Genomic DNA, 14,555 nt, shown 5'->3' with positions numbered 1-14,555 from the left:
GTTTTTGGGCGTTGCATCATTCCGCAGATAGGCAGCGAGCACCCAAATGTACATCTAAGTGGCCAAGTTGACTCTTGGTTTATGAGCGGCGGATTTCCATATCTCTGCTACCATGGAGCGTTTTGTCAGACTATAGCGCATCATAACGATTGGTTAGATGGACTTTGTACTAGAATTAGATAGGAGTTGGGAACTGATATGAGAGAGAGAAAGAAAAAAAGGCATCTTTGTATTTGGTTTTGTATATTTTCTTCACTACCTTCCGTCTTTTGCATGGTGCGGGTATGTTGCGAGGGAGACTTGTATATAGTCCATGGAAGGCTTGGGTATTTGTTCCAATCGAGAAGTTCAATTGGGAATGGCTTGTTTGAAATGAAGGGAGACTTCTATGGGAGCTTGTACTTGCGGGAGGAGTGAATTGGTAAGGACATTTGAGCTATGGAGAGTAGGTAGTTGAGTAAGCTGGAATAATTGTCGCTTTTTGGCCTGGCAACCTTGAATTGTAATGATGATACATAGCCCGCCATTGTCCAAATGGTAGAAAAGGTGGGGGGGGGGAGGACAGAGACGTTTTTTTCCTTTTCTCATATCAGACTGTTATTCGCCATACTATGAAGTCTTCTCAGGAAGACTCGACTTCGAATTAGGGGCTATGTCTGCGCTCTGCCTCGAGCTCTGCCTCTTTTTCACGCAGTATCTCCACAATTTCCTCACGTTCATATGAAGCTGCTTGCGATAGCGGCGTCTTACCTTCGTGATCTGTTGCATTAACATCAGCTCCTTCGTCAAGCAGCATCTTTACAACGCCTTTATGGCCTCTGAAAGCTGCCCACAACAACGGCGTTCTACCTTCATTATCCGCTGCATTAATATCAGCTCCCTTCTTAAGCAGAATCCCTACAATTTCTTCATAGCCTTCAGAAGCTGCCTGCTGCAGCGGCGTCCTACCACCCCTATCCGTTGCTTGAATACCAGCTCCTTTTCCAAGCAGCATCTTCACAATGCTTTCATGACCAACTGAAGCTGCCCGCCACAGCGGCGTCCTGCCTTTGATATCCCTTGCCTCAATATCAGCACCTTTCTCAAGCAGCAACTTCACAATCGCATCATGGCCTTTTGAAGCTGCTAAGGATAGCGGTGTTCTGCCGGTTTCATCCGTTGCCTCGATATTAGCTCTCTTTTCAAGGCACTGCTTAGCAATAGCGTTGAGCCCAAAGAACGACGCCAATGTAAGTTCTGTAGCATTCTCCGAAAGACCTTCCAGATATATATTTTTCTGCAAAATTCGAAACCACAATGAGCGGCTCTTTAATCTTGGATCGCAGATTCTCATAGCGAGAGGTAAAACAGCAGCATTATAACCAATGTCTGCTTCATTGAAATGCGCGATCCAGTTTTCAGCTGCGTAGTCCAAAAAGCCTAGAAGATTCCCGTTACGAACGCGGATTTCTTCTATATCTTTTTGAAACTCTTCATTAGAGTTGAATAAGTCCAGATATATTACACAAAGCTCTGCTAAAGTACTATGTGCATGGCGAAGAGAAATAGAGCGCTGCCAGCCCCTCGATAATGGCAGTTCAGCAGCAAGTGATGTTCTTTCAGCAAGGAGAAACTCTCTTGCAGTTTCATGAATGAAATAGACTCTGTTATGATGTATTGTAATGAACAAGCCACAGCGAGATCTAATTCGTGATTTGAATGATTCTACATCCTCCAAGTCAAGCTCGTATGTATTCTGTGATGTTTCAATCAAATTCATAGCGACATTCATTTCCGCAAGGGTCAGCGGTCGATTGGCAGCCAAAACAATGCTTAGAGCTTTTTGCACTGTCTGGCGTTCCTTAGACCTATTGAGGATGCGCTCGTACGCCTCATTAATACTGCTTGGAAGCATAGCTATAGTGGACTCAACTCCTTTTTGAGTCTTTTTGAAATCCAGTTCTTCCAGATGCTCAAAGATAAGATACACCCAGAGGTAAGTTCTGTTAGAGATATTTTGTAGGCACTTTATCAAATGAGACTGGGTTTCTTCATTGAGATTCCACTGTGCTGATAGTTGATTGACTCGATGTGTGATAACACAGCTAATCTCTCGACTAATTGCTTCCGATTCTTCTTCTCCGGGTATACGGATACGCGAAAATGAACTCAATAAGCTGTGAAATTCCGAGGTAATGTGTTCATAGGGGCGGCATGTTAACAAGTATTTTAACTTGTTTTCCGGGTAGCCGTGACGAAATTGGCTTTTCACATTTTGTATCAAGTCCGCAAATTCAGACTCTGCACACTCATCCAGTGCATCAAGAACTATAATTACAGGCCCTGCCTCAGGATCTTTTATCACATCTCGTAAAATTTGCCAAAGCGATGCCGTAGACCTGGACAGTGCTTGTCCATCCTTATAAAAGTGTGGCATAGCGTGTTTAATTAAAGCTGGTTTTTGAGCGAAGAGCTGATGAAGCAGTCCACATAGTGCTTGTCGAGAAGTATTCTGGTCTTGGTCCTTGAAGAAAAAATAACATATGGTTGCTGATCGGGGTAGTTCGTGATCAATAAGATACTTGGCCAAGACGGATTTCCCGCAGCCGGGATCTGCCGTAACCAGTAAAGGGCCTGATTTTTGACTCATCCACTTTTGGAAGTTATCATGCTTTAGAAACCAAAGGCAGGTATTCTCAGCTCTCTCTTCAACTCGGCCCTTATACCATTCATACGTGGCATCTTTGCTATCAGATGTAAGACGGAATGCACGGTGGCATTCTCTCTCTTCGTCTGAGAATTTCTTAGTAGCCAAGTCCTTATGCATCTGCAGCTGCTCTTTTGCAATATTGCGGTGTTCTTCTACGATGTCGTGAAGACCTGAAAAGAAGTTAGCATATATTGGCACTTGTATTTAGGTCTGCAAAATATACCAAACACAGCCTCGCTAAGCTTCGTCTCCCCTTCAATCCTGCTGGGAGCGATCTGATGAAGGAGATCTTTTGCATATGCTGCAGCTGCCATAGCTGCATAGCCTTGCCATGCTTTATTTTTATGTGAGTCGGAGTAATCGCATATTCCTCGAACAACTAAGCATGGGAAGTAATTCATCAGACCAGCGGCCTCCATTTCAAAGCAAAGGATATTTTTCCTCGCAATAAGGCTATCTCGGACTAAAGCATCTTTCATAAGTGTATTTGCAGAAGCTATTAGACCATAATGGATTGCTGGGTTGTCATCATCGTCGCCTCTTTTGTGTCGCTCAACCAGTGTTGACGGGTCGTTGCCGCATGCCGTGAAGCAATCAACTTCACCTTCGGGTGGATGAATAACTAAAGATTGGTACAATCTATCAGAAGATTCGTCAGGCCGTTGATAATTTCTTCGTAGTCTTGGTCTATTAGCAAGAACATTGTCGATGGCCTTTTGGATTCGGCTCCCCTCCACGTCACGCTCATACTCAGCTTTTAGGCTGTTGACTGCTGTTCGAAGTAATACTGGTGCTTGATTTAAATATCCCAATTCGCTGAAGTCTTCGCCCTGTATGAGTTTTCCGAAGTCGTACTGAACCACAGCTCCCTGTCCGTTACTAACGGCCACGACAACATCGCCAAGACGGATATCATGCTTTGCGCTTGGAGCCCCGCCTCCAATCCCTACCATTAGACCAATCCTAATATTGGGAAAACTGCGCAGCAAATCTTTTGCAACGCCTGTTGCAGATGATAGTCCATATTCGCCATTGGGAAGGACCGCTATCACGACATTATGACGACCGATTCTGCCCAGCTTATAGGTGTTATTGTCGCTGGGAGATAGGTCTTCAGGTGGCGGGTGACTGTCATCTAAAAATGCCTGGGCGGCAACGAATTCAGTCGATAAACCGCATATCCAACCAACAGTGTATTGGCCCTTTGTTGAGAAACTGAGCGGGACTTCCCGGAAGAAGGGCCTCAATGTTTTGTCCTTGTCGTGGCCTTCGTACTCGGGTGGACCTATCTTCTTGCGATTAAGAGAGAGGGGATACCAGAATTCCCATTCCCGCGCATTCTTTGTGAAACTGTAGCTAGGATCGTCATGAGCCGTTGGGAGCTTATCTTTTGGTATAGCGACCGTGAATTTAGATTCAGCCTCGAAGCTGGACCATTCCAGCGTAAAATCTTGGATTGGATCCGCGCAGTCGCTGTGATCAATAATGGGACGCGTAGATAAACTGGCACCGTCTCCGTCGCTTTTTTCCTCTGAGAAAGCGATGCTGTTTCTTATATCTTCTGGGGCTTCCTCTGCTTTCTCTACGTAAGAGAGGGAGAGAAAAGCCAGCGATTTCAGATGTCGAGCAATGTGTTTCCAGAGAAGCTCATACGGCTCTTCTGTCCTACGCTTCTCAACATCTGACGGAACAGAGTTGCAAAGAGGACATGCGAAGGGATCATCTCTCGTCGCTACCCGTCGGTTTCGTCGTATACGTCCCATAATTTGTGAATTTGTGAGCTTATCCCCATGATCGGTTATGAGATGATTTAAGAACTTTGATTTTGTGTCGAACTCTGGCTGATCTTTGCCAGGCTCGCTGTGGTTGACATCGCAATACCATCTCTCTGTGTGGATCTTTTTTGACCAGTTCTTTGAGTGGCGTACCTGCATATGATCCATCCAGGATTGTACACTAATGAAGTACTGGGGAGGCTCAATGCAGTCTTCAGAAATGCAGATATAAGGTTCAATATCTTGATCAACATGAGTACTATCCATATGTTAAAAATTTAGAATACAAGCTGAACAAGGACTGTTGCTTTCACATACCTCCAAGCGAGCGTTGTCAGGGAATGTGGATTCAGAGGCTCGGCGCAGATAGCACAAGGTTGGGATCTATTTCTGTCTCTTTGCTTCGGTTTAGGAGGGTTGTCGTATTCATTGAGCTGGGCATCTTGAATAGTTGAGCCTCTGCTGATAATAGTACTCGAAGGATATCTTGTAGTCTGTTTGATACGTTCCACTGCAGAGGGTGAGACTGCAGAATGAAGCGTTTCAGGGCCTCGCGCGACCTTCCTTTCGTGTCTCTTGGGCACCATATCTTTCTTGAGGTGTGATACCGCCGGAGCGGTTATCCGTTCTTCGTGCTCCCCCCCTGTGACTTCCAAGTCGTCTGTGTCCTTCCGGTGATACGCAAGCTTCTTATTATGCTCTTGCATGTACTGTAGCGAAATCCCCCGTGTATGAATGGAAGATCCAAGCTGGCTGCAAAGGCTCTCCCGCGCGCCGGGGAATCTTTTTTGCACAAGCAAAAGATATAAAGATTCATGCTGGTCACTGCGACTATTTTGCTTCAAGCGATCACTATGGCGTGCTGAGCGGCGGATGTTCGCCGATAAAATGAGAAGTCGATCTATTGCCGCTTTTATGGCAGGCAGTCCAACGCTCGATTCTGATATTTCTTCCGCGTTGTCGACAGAATTTACTGTAGACAGGTCAGTGCCTTCTCGTGGCATAATAATGAGGTATAAACACTACCCCAAACGAAATTATCTTGCATCATGTCTAGCAGCTCGAGTACCATATCTTTGATCTCTATGTGGGGAGTCAATCGCGCATCAAGAGACGCCCGTGGCACGGCGAAAGCTCCAATGTATGCTGCCCATTGGTTGAATCGCCCCCATTGCTCTTCCATTTCCAAATAATTATCTCCCTTTGCGCCATCTGCTGCTTTGAAGTAATCTTCAAAATGCTTTGTACAGAGCTGTGCAGCGTCAAAAATGGGCTGGCTCGATTCGTGTACCACAAATCCTTCCTGCATTTTTTTGATTTGCGAAGAGTCAGCCATGGCAACGTTTTGCAAACCGATCAGGATAAACTCTCGTTGAGCTTCCAATTCGAATTTTCTATGTTGATTGAGATATGCAGCTATTGAGATGCTGAAGACATCGTCGCGTTTGGCTTGTCTGATGTTGACACAAAACACGCTGGTGAGGGGAAAATGTTGCCGAACAGGATAATTGTTAGGCTACTACCTACCTATCTGGGATTATGAGGGAATTAAGTACATGTACAGTACGTGCGCGGATATATGTAGTCTGTACATGCACCTTAGTTGCATCGCAGTTATTTATCTGATCATTCAACCCCTCGTTGAGCTTACGCTCAACTCAGACCTGGCTCTTTCTGCCGGAGAACAGTGATTGTCAACAAATTAAAATTGTCTATCGGCATATTTCGCTTCTCTCTCTCAGGTTTCCTAGTGCTCCCGGCGGTCGCGTGCTTTTTAGCTCGAACATTCGTTAAGATGCAGCTTTACGAAGCAGATGTGCAGCTATTTTTAGCTACTGTCCAGGCTTTCGTCGACGTGCTGCCGCCTTGCCCGAAGCGAAAATCGAATGCAGCTCAGAAAGACGAGTCAACCGAAGCCAAGAACCGTTTGGAACGCGATAACTTTATAAGAATATTGAGGATCGACATGACGGAGGTATCTGGAGACTCGACCAAGGATCGTATGATGTGTGACGTGCCGGATGGCGACGCTTTCGAGAAAGCAAGGGAAGCTCTGGAAGATCTCCTCCTCATGATGAATGAGCGGGTCGATGACGGTATCCCAAAAGAGGATTCGGTAAGTTAAATTTACATAAAGTGCGCTTATAGCGAGAGTGTATTCTAGCTTTGATTGCTCTACTACACCATGATTTTCAGTCCAGGGTATTTGCTAAGATGATCCTAGAATGACCCTCCTCCAAACTTCGCCAAGCTATGTGCCCTGAAAGCCCTGTTGCAGCCTCACAACTCGATTCCTACAACTGAAGCCTCAATCACCCTGCCTCATACGATATCAACTTGGATAAGTTGGCCAAGAGAAGGCACCGAGCCAGCACATTATCGCAGAATAACAAAGACAGTGAAGCAATTTAAGGAGACAATGAGAGACATACATATGGCCAATTCATATCTTGAGTCAACTCAAGTTGAAATTAAACAACCCTACTATCACTCTCATCTGTCTCAAGAGGATACATCATATAAGAAAAGGGCTTTGGACGACATACAGCAAGCGCACAGGCTCTGCGAGCTCGCTAAGAGTCTCGTCAAAGTCTTCAAAAAGGCCCCAGTGCCATGCCAGCTGAATCACTCAGCTCATATTCACTTGTCTGGTTTTGAAAAGGACGAGATTGACATGTTCATTTCTATATGCGACGAACCAGAATTCAGGAAGTGGCAAATTGTCCACTGGGCCAATTCAGGCTCACTCAAGTCTCCAGATTTACAACATAATCCTATGAGTTCTTTCTGTTCTTTACTGAAGACGTCACTCAAGAACCGTTCTAGACTACGGATGCAGCTTCAACGGGACGGCTGTTGGAGCAGTCAAAAGCGAGAGACCAGTGACCGGTTTATAAAACTAAACGTTCCGAAAAAGAAACTTTCCAACTGGCTCCGACCGGGGAAAGATGGAGAAACAGTCACGACAGGGCTATACAAATTAACAAATAAAAAGAAACTCTATCTGGCGTTAAAGATTGCGAGATCTCTGCTCTGTCTTCTTGGAAGTCCGCTTATCCGAAGCCCCTTGACGAGCCAAAGAATCTTCATTGATGAAACTGCTGACGAAACGTCTTACGATCTCAATATTAAGCCATACATCCTTGAGGAGCTAAACAGGTGCCTACACGAAGAAGAGTCGCAAAAATCTGCGGGAGCGCAATCAGCTATGCTTTATCTTGGGGTCCTCTTCTGGGAAATATTTATAGGAGAGGAGGTTGAAGTCCTCGAGGATGATAAAGAGGATTATGAAGCTGAGGACGAAAATGGGATTCAAACTTTATTCAACGCGCTAACCCGCGCGGAGGTCAATAAACGAGAATCGGACTTTACCGACAGATCCTGCCTCGATCTTATTGCCAATTGCCTCAATTTATATCCAGATGCTGAAGTAGTGGATGCGGAATTTCGTACTAATTTCTACGAGAGTATCGTTGAGCCACTAATCACGTCTTTTTCAGCCTACTCATTCCCCAATAAAGCAGAAATAGCCGTAAAGAATAAATCTGCTTCGAAACCTACAAGCTTGAATAGAGATTTTAACGCACGTCAAAACATCGACAATGAGATACGGTTCCAAAAAGGTGGCTTATTCGACACATATGACCAAACTGATGATCAGAAGAGGTTTGTCCTGTCGAGTGTCTTCACGTTCATAGTCCTAACGGTTTCATAGGACACAGACTGATAATAACACAAAAGATTTTGTTTCTCGTATGTCAAGATTTATGGCCAACTACATACTTCCACTACCCGACGATCCGGTAGAAGAAATCACATCTGACTCTGATCCTTTGAAACGAAATATTCGGATAGCCGTTCTTGACACAGGCTTCTGCGTCGATAGCAGGGACGAATTAGTTAGTGAAGGAGAAGAGCGAATAGTTCAGAAACGAAACTTCTTCAGTACAGACGAAGACGATCATATCGACACCTATAGTCACGGAACACACGTAATTAGGTTATTGCTTCGATTTGCGCCTAATGCAAAAATTATTCTCGCCAAAATATCCAAGTCCAAACACGAGGTTGCCAAAAGTCATCAGATCGTCGAGGTAAGAGTTGTCAACCAGTCTCAGGGTCGGCAATTAACAATAGTCTATGACAGGCGTTGAATTGGGTCAGCTCTGATGAACGCAAGGCTGATATCATTGTCCTTTCCTTTGGGCTCGACCCAACTTCAGGAATGAAAGAATCTATTAAGAGACTCGTTGAGGCAGGTAAAATTATATTTGCTGCCGCTTCCAATAGTGGAGGTAACCAAACCAGGGCATTTCCAGCTAATCAAGATGGTGTTTTCTGCATCCATGTCTCGGATGGGTTAGGCAACAAGGTTGGAATTAATCCGACCCCCGTAAGCGATGACAACTTCTCTACTTTGGGAAACGCCATTGATTCGAAGTGGAAGGGGGACGAAGTCTATATCAATGGATCATCTTTCGCTGCACCCGTCGCTGCAGCTATTGCAGCAAATGCCCTAGAGTTTATTAGACATCACCTAACCGCCGCAGGCGATCGCCCAATGGAATTCTACACTCCCAAAGTCATGAGAGACTTATTTCAATGTCTCTCTGATCGTATAGACGGCTACGACTATGTAAAACCTTGGAAAAGGTATCTTTGGGATAACAAGACCAACATTGAAGAAATCTGCACTGCTTTAAGAGCTCTAGAGAGGTACGGAGCGAAATGGTGGATCCAGAGGACATCTGAAACCTCATTTCCCGGGTTCGGAAAACCACGTTGCGATCCAGAAGATGGAACTGATTAGATTTTCAAAGACAAAAAGTTGCATAAATATCATCAGGCATAAAAGTCCTAGTACAGAAGGCTTCTACACCGCCAGGGTGATGTATAATTAAGCTAGATCAGACGAGCGAATCCTTTTAACCCAGCATTCTTCGAGAGAACCGTGCTGTTTCTCAGCTTCTCTTTGGGCCTCTATTTCCTCATCAATGGTAACATCTTCAAACTCAGCCAAGTTCTTTGTTGGTCTCGCTTTGTCATCAAGCATCTCCGCGCCTTCCGTGAAAAGCTCCCCTTCAAGCTTCTTGTCCCTGCTAAACGGACTTCTCCTCTTATACCGATATTTTTTTACGCGGAAGCCTACCACGATACCAGTTGACTGAAATCCGAGGGACTGGTTCTTCTCCGTGTTCACAGTTCCCTCAATTCCGACGGCTACCGACGTTTGCGGCACGCTCACCCCCGCTTTGGTGTCGGCATTGGCATTCTCAGCAGCCTCGAAGCTAAATATCAAATTCGTCGCCACCTTCAGCCCCGTAATAATGTATACAGGCTTTCTGTATCTGGAGCCGATGATGTATTCTTGCACAGTTTGGGCTGCCAAACACTTGGCCGCCCACTCATCCGTTGGGTCAAAATACGTGGTCACAATGTTGTCACAAGAGAAAGTCTCCTTGTTGCTCCGGTCGCCGCCGGCGCTGGTGTGGCCACCCACGCCACTCAACCCCAGACCTTCGGCCCAGGCGCCAAACTTGCCCGCCAGTAGCTGCTGCCGCGTCGCGTGGAAGCCCGCTTGTGGCGTCGGCGTGTAAATTTCACTATCGGGCACAGGCTCGTACTCTGCCTCCTGTTTATTCAACGGCACGAGCTCGACGAGGTTCTTGACAACAGTACCGAGCCGGAGAGCTCCACCGGTGGCGGTGATATTGAAGTGAGGGGCAACATGGTAAGTCAAGACGCGGGGTTTGGAGGATGCCATGATAAGTTCAGACCAGAAGTTTTAGTGGTAAAATGAGACAAACTGAGAGATTCGTTATTGCGGGATGATATATTGTATCGGTGTAAGCCAAGGTTTAACCGGATATTTAGTTGTCAGGGCGAATACAATCAATAAATAGATGGTCCTCAGACTATCCCGAGAACCAGTATGGTAGTTGCAGTTTTTCGCATTGAGAATTCCACGTCATGCATCTCGTGGTATGTGTAACAGGAAGGCTCGCTCGGAGGCCCAGTCCCGTGGTCACAGGAGCGGCGCTTGTGTGACGATCCGGTCCCTAGGTCCTAGGTTATCGTTATAGGGTAGGGGATTCCTAAGGGATAGATGCGTGTGTCTATGTTAGCAGAGAGGATAGGATATCTATTATTAAGTATATTGCGTAGTTACTTAATTAGTAGATAGAGTATAACCTATATTTAATACTATTGTGTTATTAATAACTGACTGTTTAAGCTATTTAATAAGTATATTTTATTTTAATTTATATAGTAAGTTATTTTATAAGGACTAATATAGCTTATTAATTTATTATTTTAAGGACCGCTTATATATATTAGTCTAGTATATAAGACCGCTGGCTTATTATTAGTCTTCCTTTAATTAGTCTTATATTTTAAGGTTATCCTAAGGTATATACTGCGTTATATTCCTTAAGAGGTTAAGTTATAATATAATGCTCCTTTTTTAAAGGTCTTATCCTTAAGGCCTATTATATAATATTTATTATTATACCTTATAATAGTGTATTTTTATTAATAAGTAATTTTTCCTTTTTATATTTTCTTTTTATTATTTTCCTATAGCTTTTATTAGGAAGCGCTATAAGGCCTTTTCCTTAGCTAAGTATATTCTAAGCGTAAGTATAGTAGCTAATATACTATATATTTATTACTATTATTTAAAATTAACTTATATTATATTTAATGTATTTAATTACTGCGCTAACTATATATAGCTAAAGAAGTTATGTAATAGGATTATAGTAGTAAGATTTTATAAGTTTTTTCCTTAGAATATTTAAGTAAAGATTAATTATTTTTAATAAAAAGAGTATTTATATAAGAGAGTGTATTAAAGTGTAAGGAAGAAAAGACTAATAATTATATTAAGTTTTTAAATACTTAAATATTAAAATTATAATTTAAACTTATAAAGGAGTTAAATTATTTATTATATATTTATAAGATATAAAAGAAGGTAAAGGAGTAGGGTAAAGAGTTATTTTATTAGGGGATAATTAAAGAGGATACAGCAGTAGCCGCTAAATAGTCTTTTAAATAAGTTACTATTTTATATTTAAGGCCTAGTTTTATTTCTAATGGCCTAGCTTCCTTTAAGTAAGTTAACCTAAGCGCAATTAATTTAGTATTATTTAGGCTTTTAAATTTTAATAGATTTTATTTACTATTGCCTGTGTATTTTTTAAATATTTAATAGGTTCTTAGCTATTTATATTATTATTATAGTTTTTTTATTTTATTAAGTATTTATATAGCTTATTTTAATTAAGCTTAAATTTAAGAATTTTTTTAATTTTATATTCTTTTTTTTCTTTTTTAATTATAATTTTATTATAAATAATTTTACTTATATTTTATTAACTAGAGCTTTTTTTAAAAGCAAGATATGGAAAATTAAGTGAAGTTTTGCTCTTTATTTTCCTTTAATATTAGGGATATTAAGCTTATAATTAATTTCTTTAATTTTCTTTATAATTTTATAAGGTCTTACTTTTTTATAGTTTAATTTATTACTTAGCTAATTTATTTTAATATTAGCTTATTTATTTCCTTTTATATATTAATAAAGGTAAACTATATCTCCTTTTTAAAGGATTAAACCTTTAAGCTTTATTTAATTTATATACTTTTATATTTATATATATATTAGCTTAAGTTATACTTATAGTTTTTTATATAGTTTAATTATATCTTTAGCCTTAATTATTACTTTTTTTATATTTTTACTATTATATAGCGGTTTATATACTTTAGGTTTAAAGCTATAGTTAAGGAAAAATAAGGATTTTCTAATAGATTTTAATAATATGCTATTATATAAGAGTTAGGCAATGGGTAGCTTCTTTACTTAGTTATTTTATTATAAATTAATATAGTATTATAATTATACTTTAATAATTTAGTTAATTCTTTTTATTTACTTATTTATTTAAGGGTAATATACTATATTAGCTTTATAGTTTATTTTTAATTTAATTATAAGTATTTTTTAAAATTTAAAAATAAATATTATTTTTTAATTAAAAATAATATCTTTTAGTAATTTATAGTTTATGCTAATAAATCTTATAAAGATATATATAAGGTTTTTAATATTTATTACTTCCTATAATAAACCATACACTAGATAGTTAGTATAGGGTAGATTCCTAAGGGATAAACCTAGTAGATAATTCTAGGTTTATATTAGCGAAGCAGTTAAGAAACCTAATAAATAATATAAGTAATAGTAAATAATATTATTAAATAGTAAGTAATATAAAGTATATTACAATTTTAATTCTATATTAATAACTAGCTATTTAAGTTATTTAAATAAGCGTAAAGAAATAAACTTATATATTTAATTAATTTAAATAGGATTAAGGGAATATTCCTTAATTTAGTTAAGGATTATTATTTATTTTATTAATCTTATAGTAGATTAAGAAGTTAATTCTTAATCCGGCTTTAATTAGTTACCCGGTCTTAAGTTAATCTAGTTCCGCTTACCCTATAGGCCTATTATCGCAACCATAAGTGTTAGGTTATAATATAATACTCCCCTCCTATTAGTCTTATCCTTAAAACCTTACTTATTTAAGTATAAGTATCCACTCCGGCCTTTCTTACCTTATTATTAATTTCCTTTATTCTTTTATTATTTAAATATACATATATTAACAGTTATAATAGGTATTTAAAAAAAGCCTTATCCTAAGACAGAGCGTTATAACATTCTTTTAGAAATTATCTTATCTTATTTTATTAAAATAAAGGATTGCACTTATTATTTAAATAAGAAGAAATATTATTTCCTTAAATATTAAATATTTAAAGAGGATTTTACTTAGTGTATTAAGTATATAAAGGAAAATAAATCTTTATATAATACTTGCCCTTTAATTACTGCTTAACTGCGGAAAATCGCTTTACTTTATGCTTAGTTTAAGGATAAGTTAGAGGCAGCGGAGGAACGATGAAAAGCTATTAATGCTAAAATTAAGTGTATTAGGAAATAGAAATGACTGTAGTTAGAGAAAATAACTTATGCTATTGCGCGGGGAATTAATAATTTAGAGGAGTTAGAGTGGGTTAAGTGTAAGGAGTAGGAAGCAAAGGCTGTTTATTAGGCTGCTTTATTAGCGCTTAATTTTACTATCGGCCTATCCTAGTTTATTAATGCTATTAATTAGTTATTCTTTAATTTAAACTTATTATTATTTCTACCCTTAGAGATTAATAAAATTCCTATAGAATTATTTAAGTGTTCCTCTTAAGTTCTTTTTTTAAGACCTAAGAGTCTTTACTAAAATTATATTTTTTCTATTTTATAAGATATTCCTATTCTTTTATTTCTTTATTTATTTATATATAAAGTAATTTTTTAATTTTATATTCTTTTTTAATGTCTTAAATAATAATTTTATTTATAATTAATTTACCTATTTCTTTATTTACTAATGCTTTTTTAAGTAATAATATATAAAAGACAGCTGTTTTTAACCTTATATTTTTAAGTAAGTTTAGTTTATAGTTAACTTTACTAATTTTCTTTAAAATTTTAAATAGTTTAAGTTTTTTAAAATTTAATTTATTACTTAGCTTATTTATTTTAATATTTAGTAATTTTTTATTATATAAATATTATAGTAAGTAAACTATATCTCTCTCTTAAAGGGTTAGTCCCTTAATCCTTATTTAATTAGTGTATTCCTTTATATACTACTTAAAGAATTTAAGTTAAACTTTAAGTTTTTCTTATAATTAAATTATATTTTCTATAAGAATACATGCATTATCCGCATTTAAACTATCGCGGGGTAATCTATAGGCTTTTAATATAAACCTATAATTAGTGTAAAATAATATAACTCCTATAGTTTTTATTATAAAGCTATTATATTATATTTAAGTAATTAGTAATATTTTAACTTAATTATTTTATTAAAGGTTAATATAATATTATAAGTATACTTTAATAACTTAATTTATTTATTTTATTTATTTATTTATTTATAAATAAAATATAGTGCTTAGCTTATAATAGGTTTTAAGTTTAGCTATTAATTCTTACTAGAATTTAAATA

The 14,555-nt window shown here is 38.6% G+C and overlaps 3 protein-coding genes across 3 annotated transcripts; 1 reads left to right on the top strand and 2 right to left on the bottom strand.

The window, feature by feature from the left end:
• Window positions 1-643: 643 nt before the first annotated feature.
• On the bottom strand, window positions 644-5,800 carry TGAM01_v210299 (hypothetical protein; the record flags this gene model as incomplete). Its single annotated transcript, XM_018810161.1, has 5 exons — window positions 644-1,982; window positions 2,715-2,859; window positions 2,913-4,723; window positions 4,783-5,437; window positions 5,491-5,800. The coding sequence occupies 5 exons, from the start codon at window positions 5,798-5,800 to the stop codon at window positions 644-646; spliced, it is 4,260 nt and encodes a 1,419-aa protein (XP_018656656.1).
• A 459-nt stretch (window positions 5,801-6,259) lies between these two features.
• On the top strand, window positions 6,260-9,274 carry TGAM01_v210298 (hypothetical protein; the record flags this gene model as incomplete). The annotated part of the gene is made up of 4 exons (XM_018810162.1): window positions 6,260-6,580; window positions 6,689-8,130; window positions 8,180-8,558; window positions 8,612-9,274. 4 exons carry the CDS (start codon window positions 6,260-6,262, stop codon window positions 9,272-9,274), a joined length of 2,805 nt encoding a protein of 934 aa, XP_018656657.1.
• An 87-nt stretch (window positions 9,275-9,361) lies between these two features.
• Window positions 9,362-10,228, bottom strand: TGAM01_v210297 (hypothetical protein; the record flags this gene model as incomplete). The annotated part of the gene is made up of 1 exon (XM_018810163.1): window positions 9,362-10,228. One exon carries the CDS (start codon window positions 10,226-10,228, stop codon window positions 9,362-9,364), a length of 867 nt encoding a protein of 288 aa, XP_018656658.1.
• Window positions 10,229-14,555: the final 4,327 nt, after the last annotated feature.

This window comes from Trichoderma gamsii (assembly GCF_001481775.2).
Source record: "Trichoderma gamsii strain T6085 chromosome Unknown Scaffold_60.2, whole genome shotgun sequence".
NCBI classification, from domain to species: domain Eukaryota; kingdom Fungi; phylum Ascomycota; class Sordariomycetes; order Hypocreales; family Hypocreaceae; genus Trichoderma; species Trichoderma gamsii.
The sequence above is the reverse complement of the archived record's forward strand: the minus strand, read 5'-3'. Positions and strand labels throughout refer to the sequence as shown.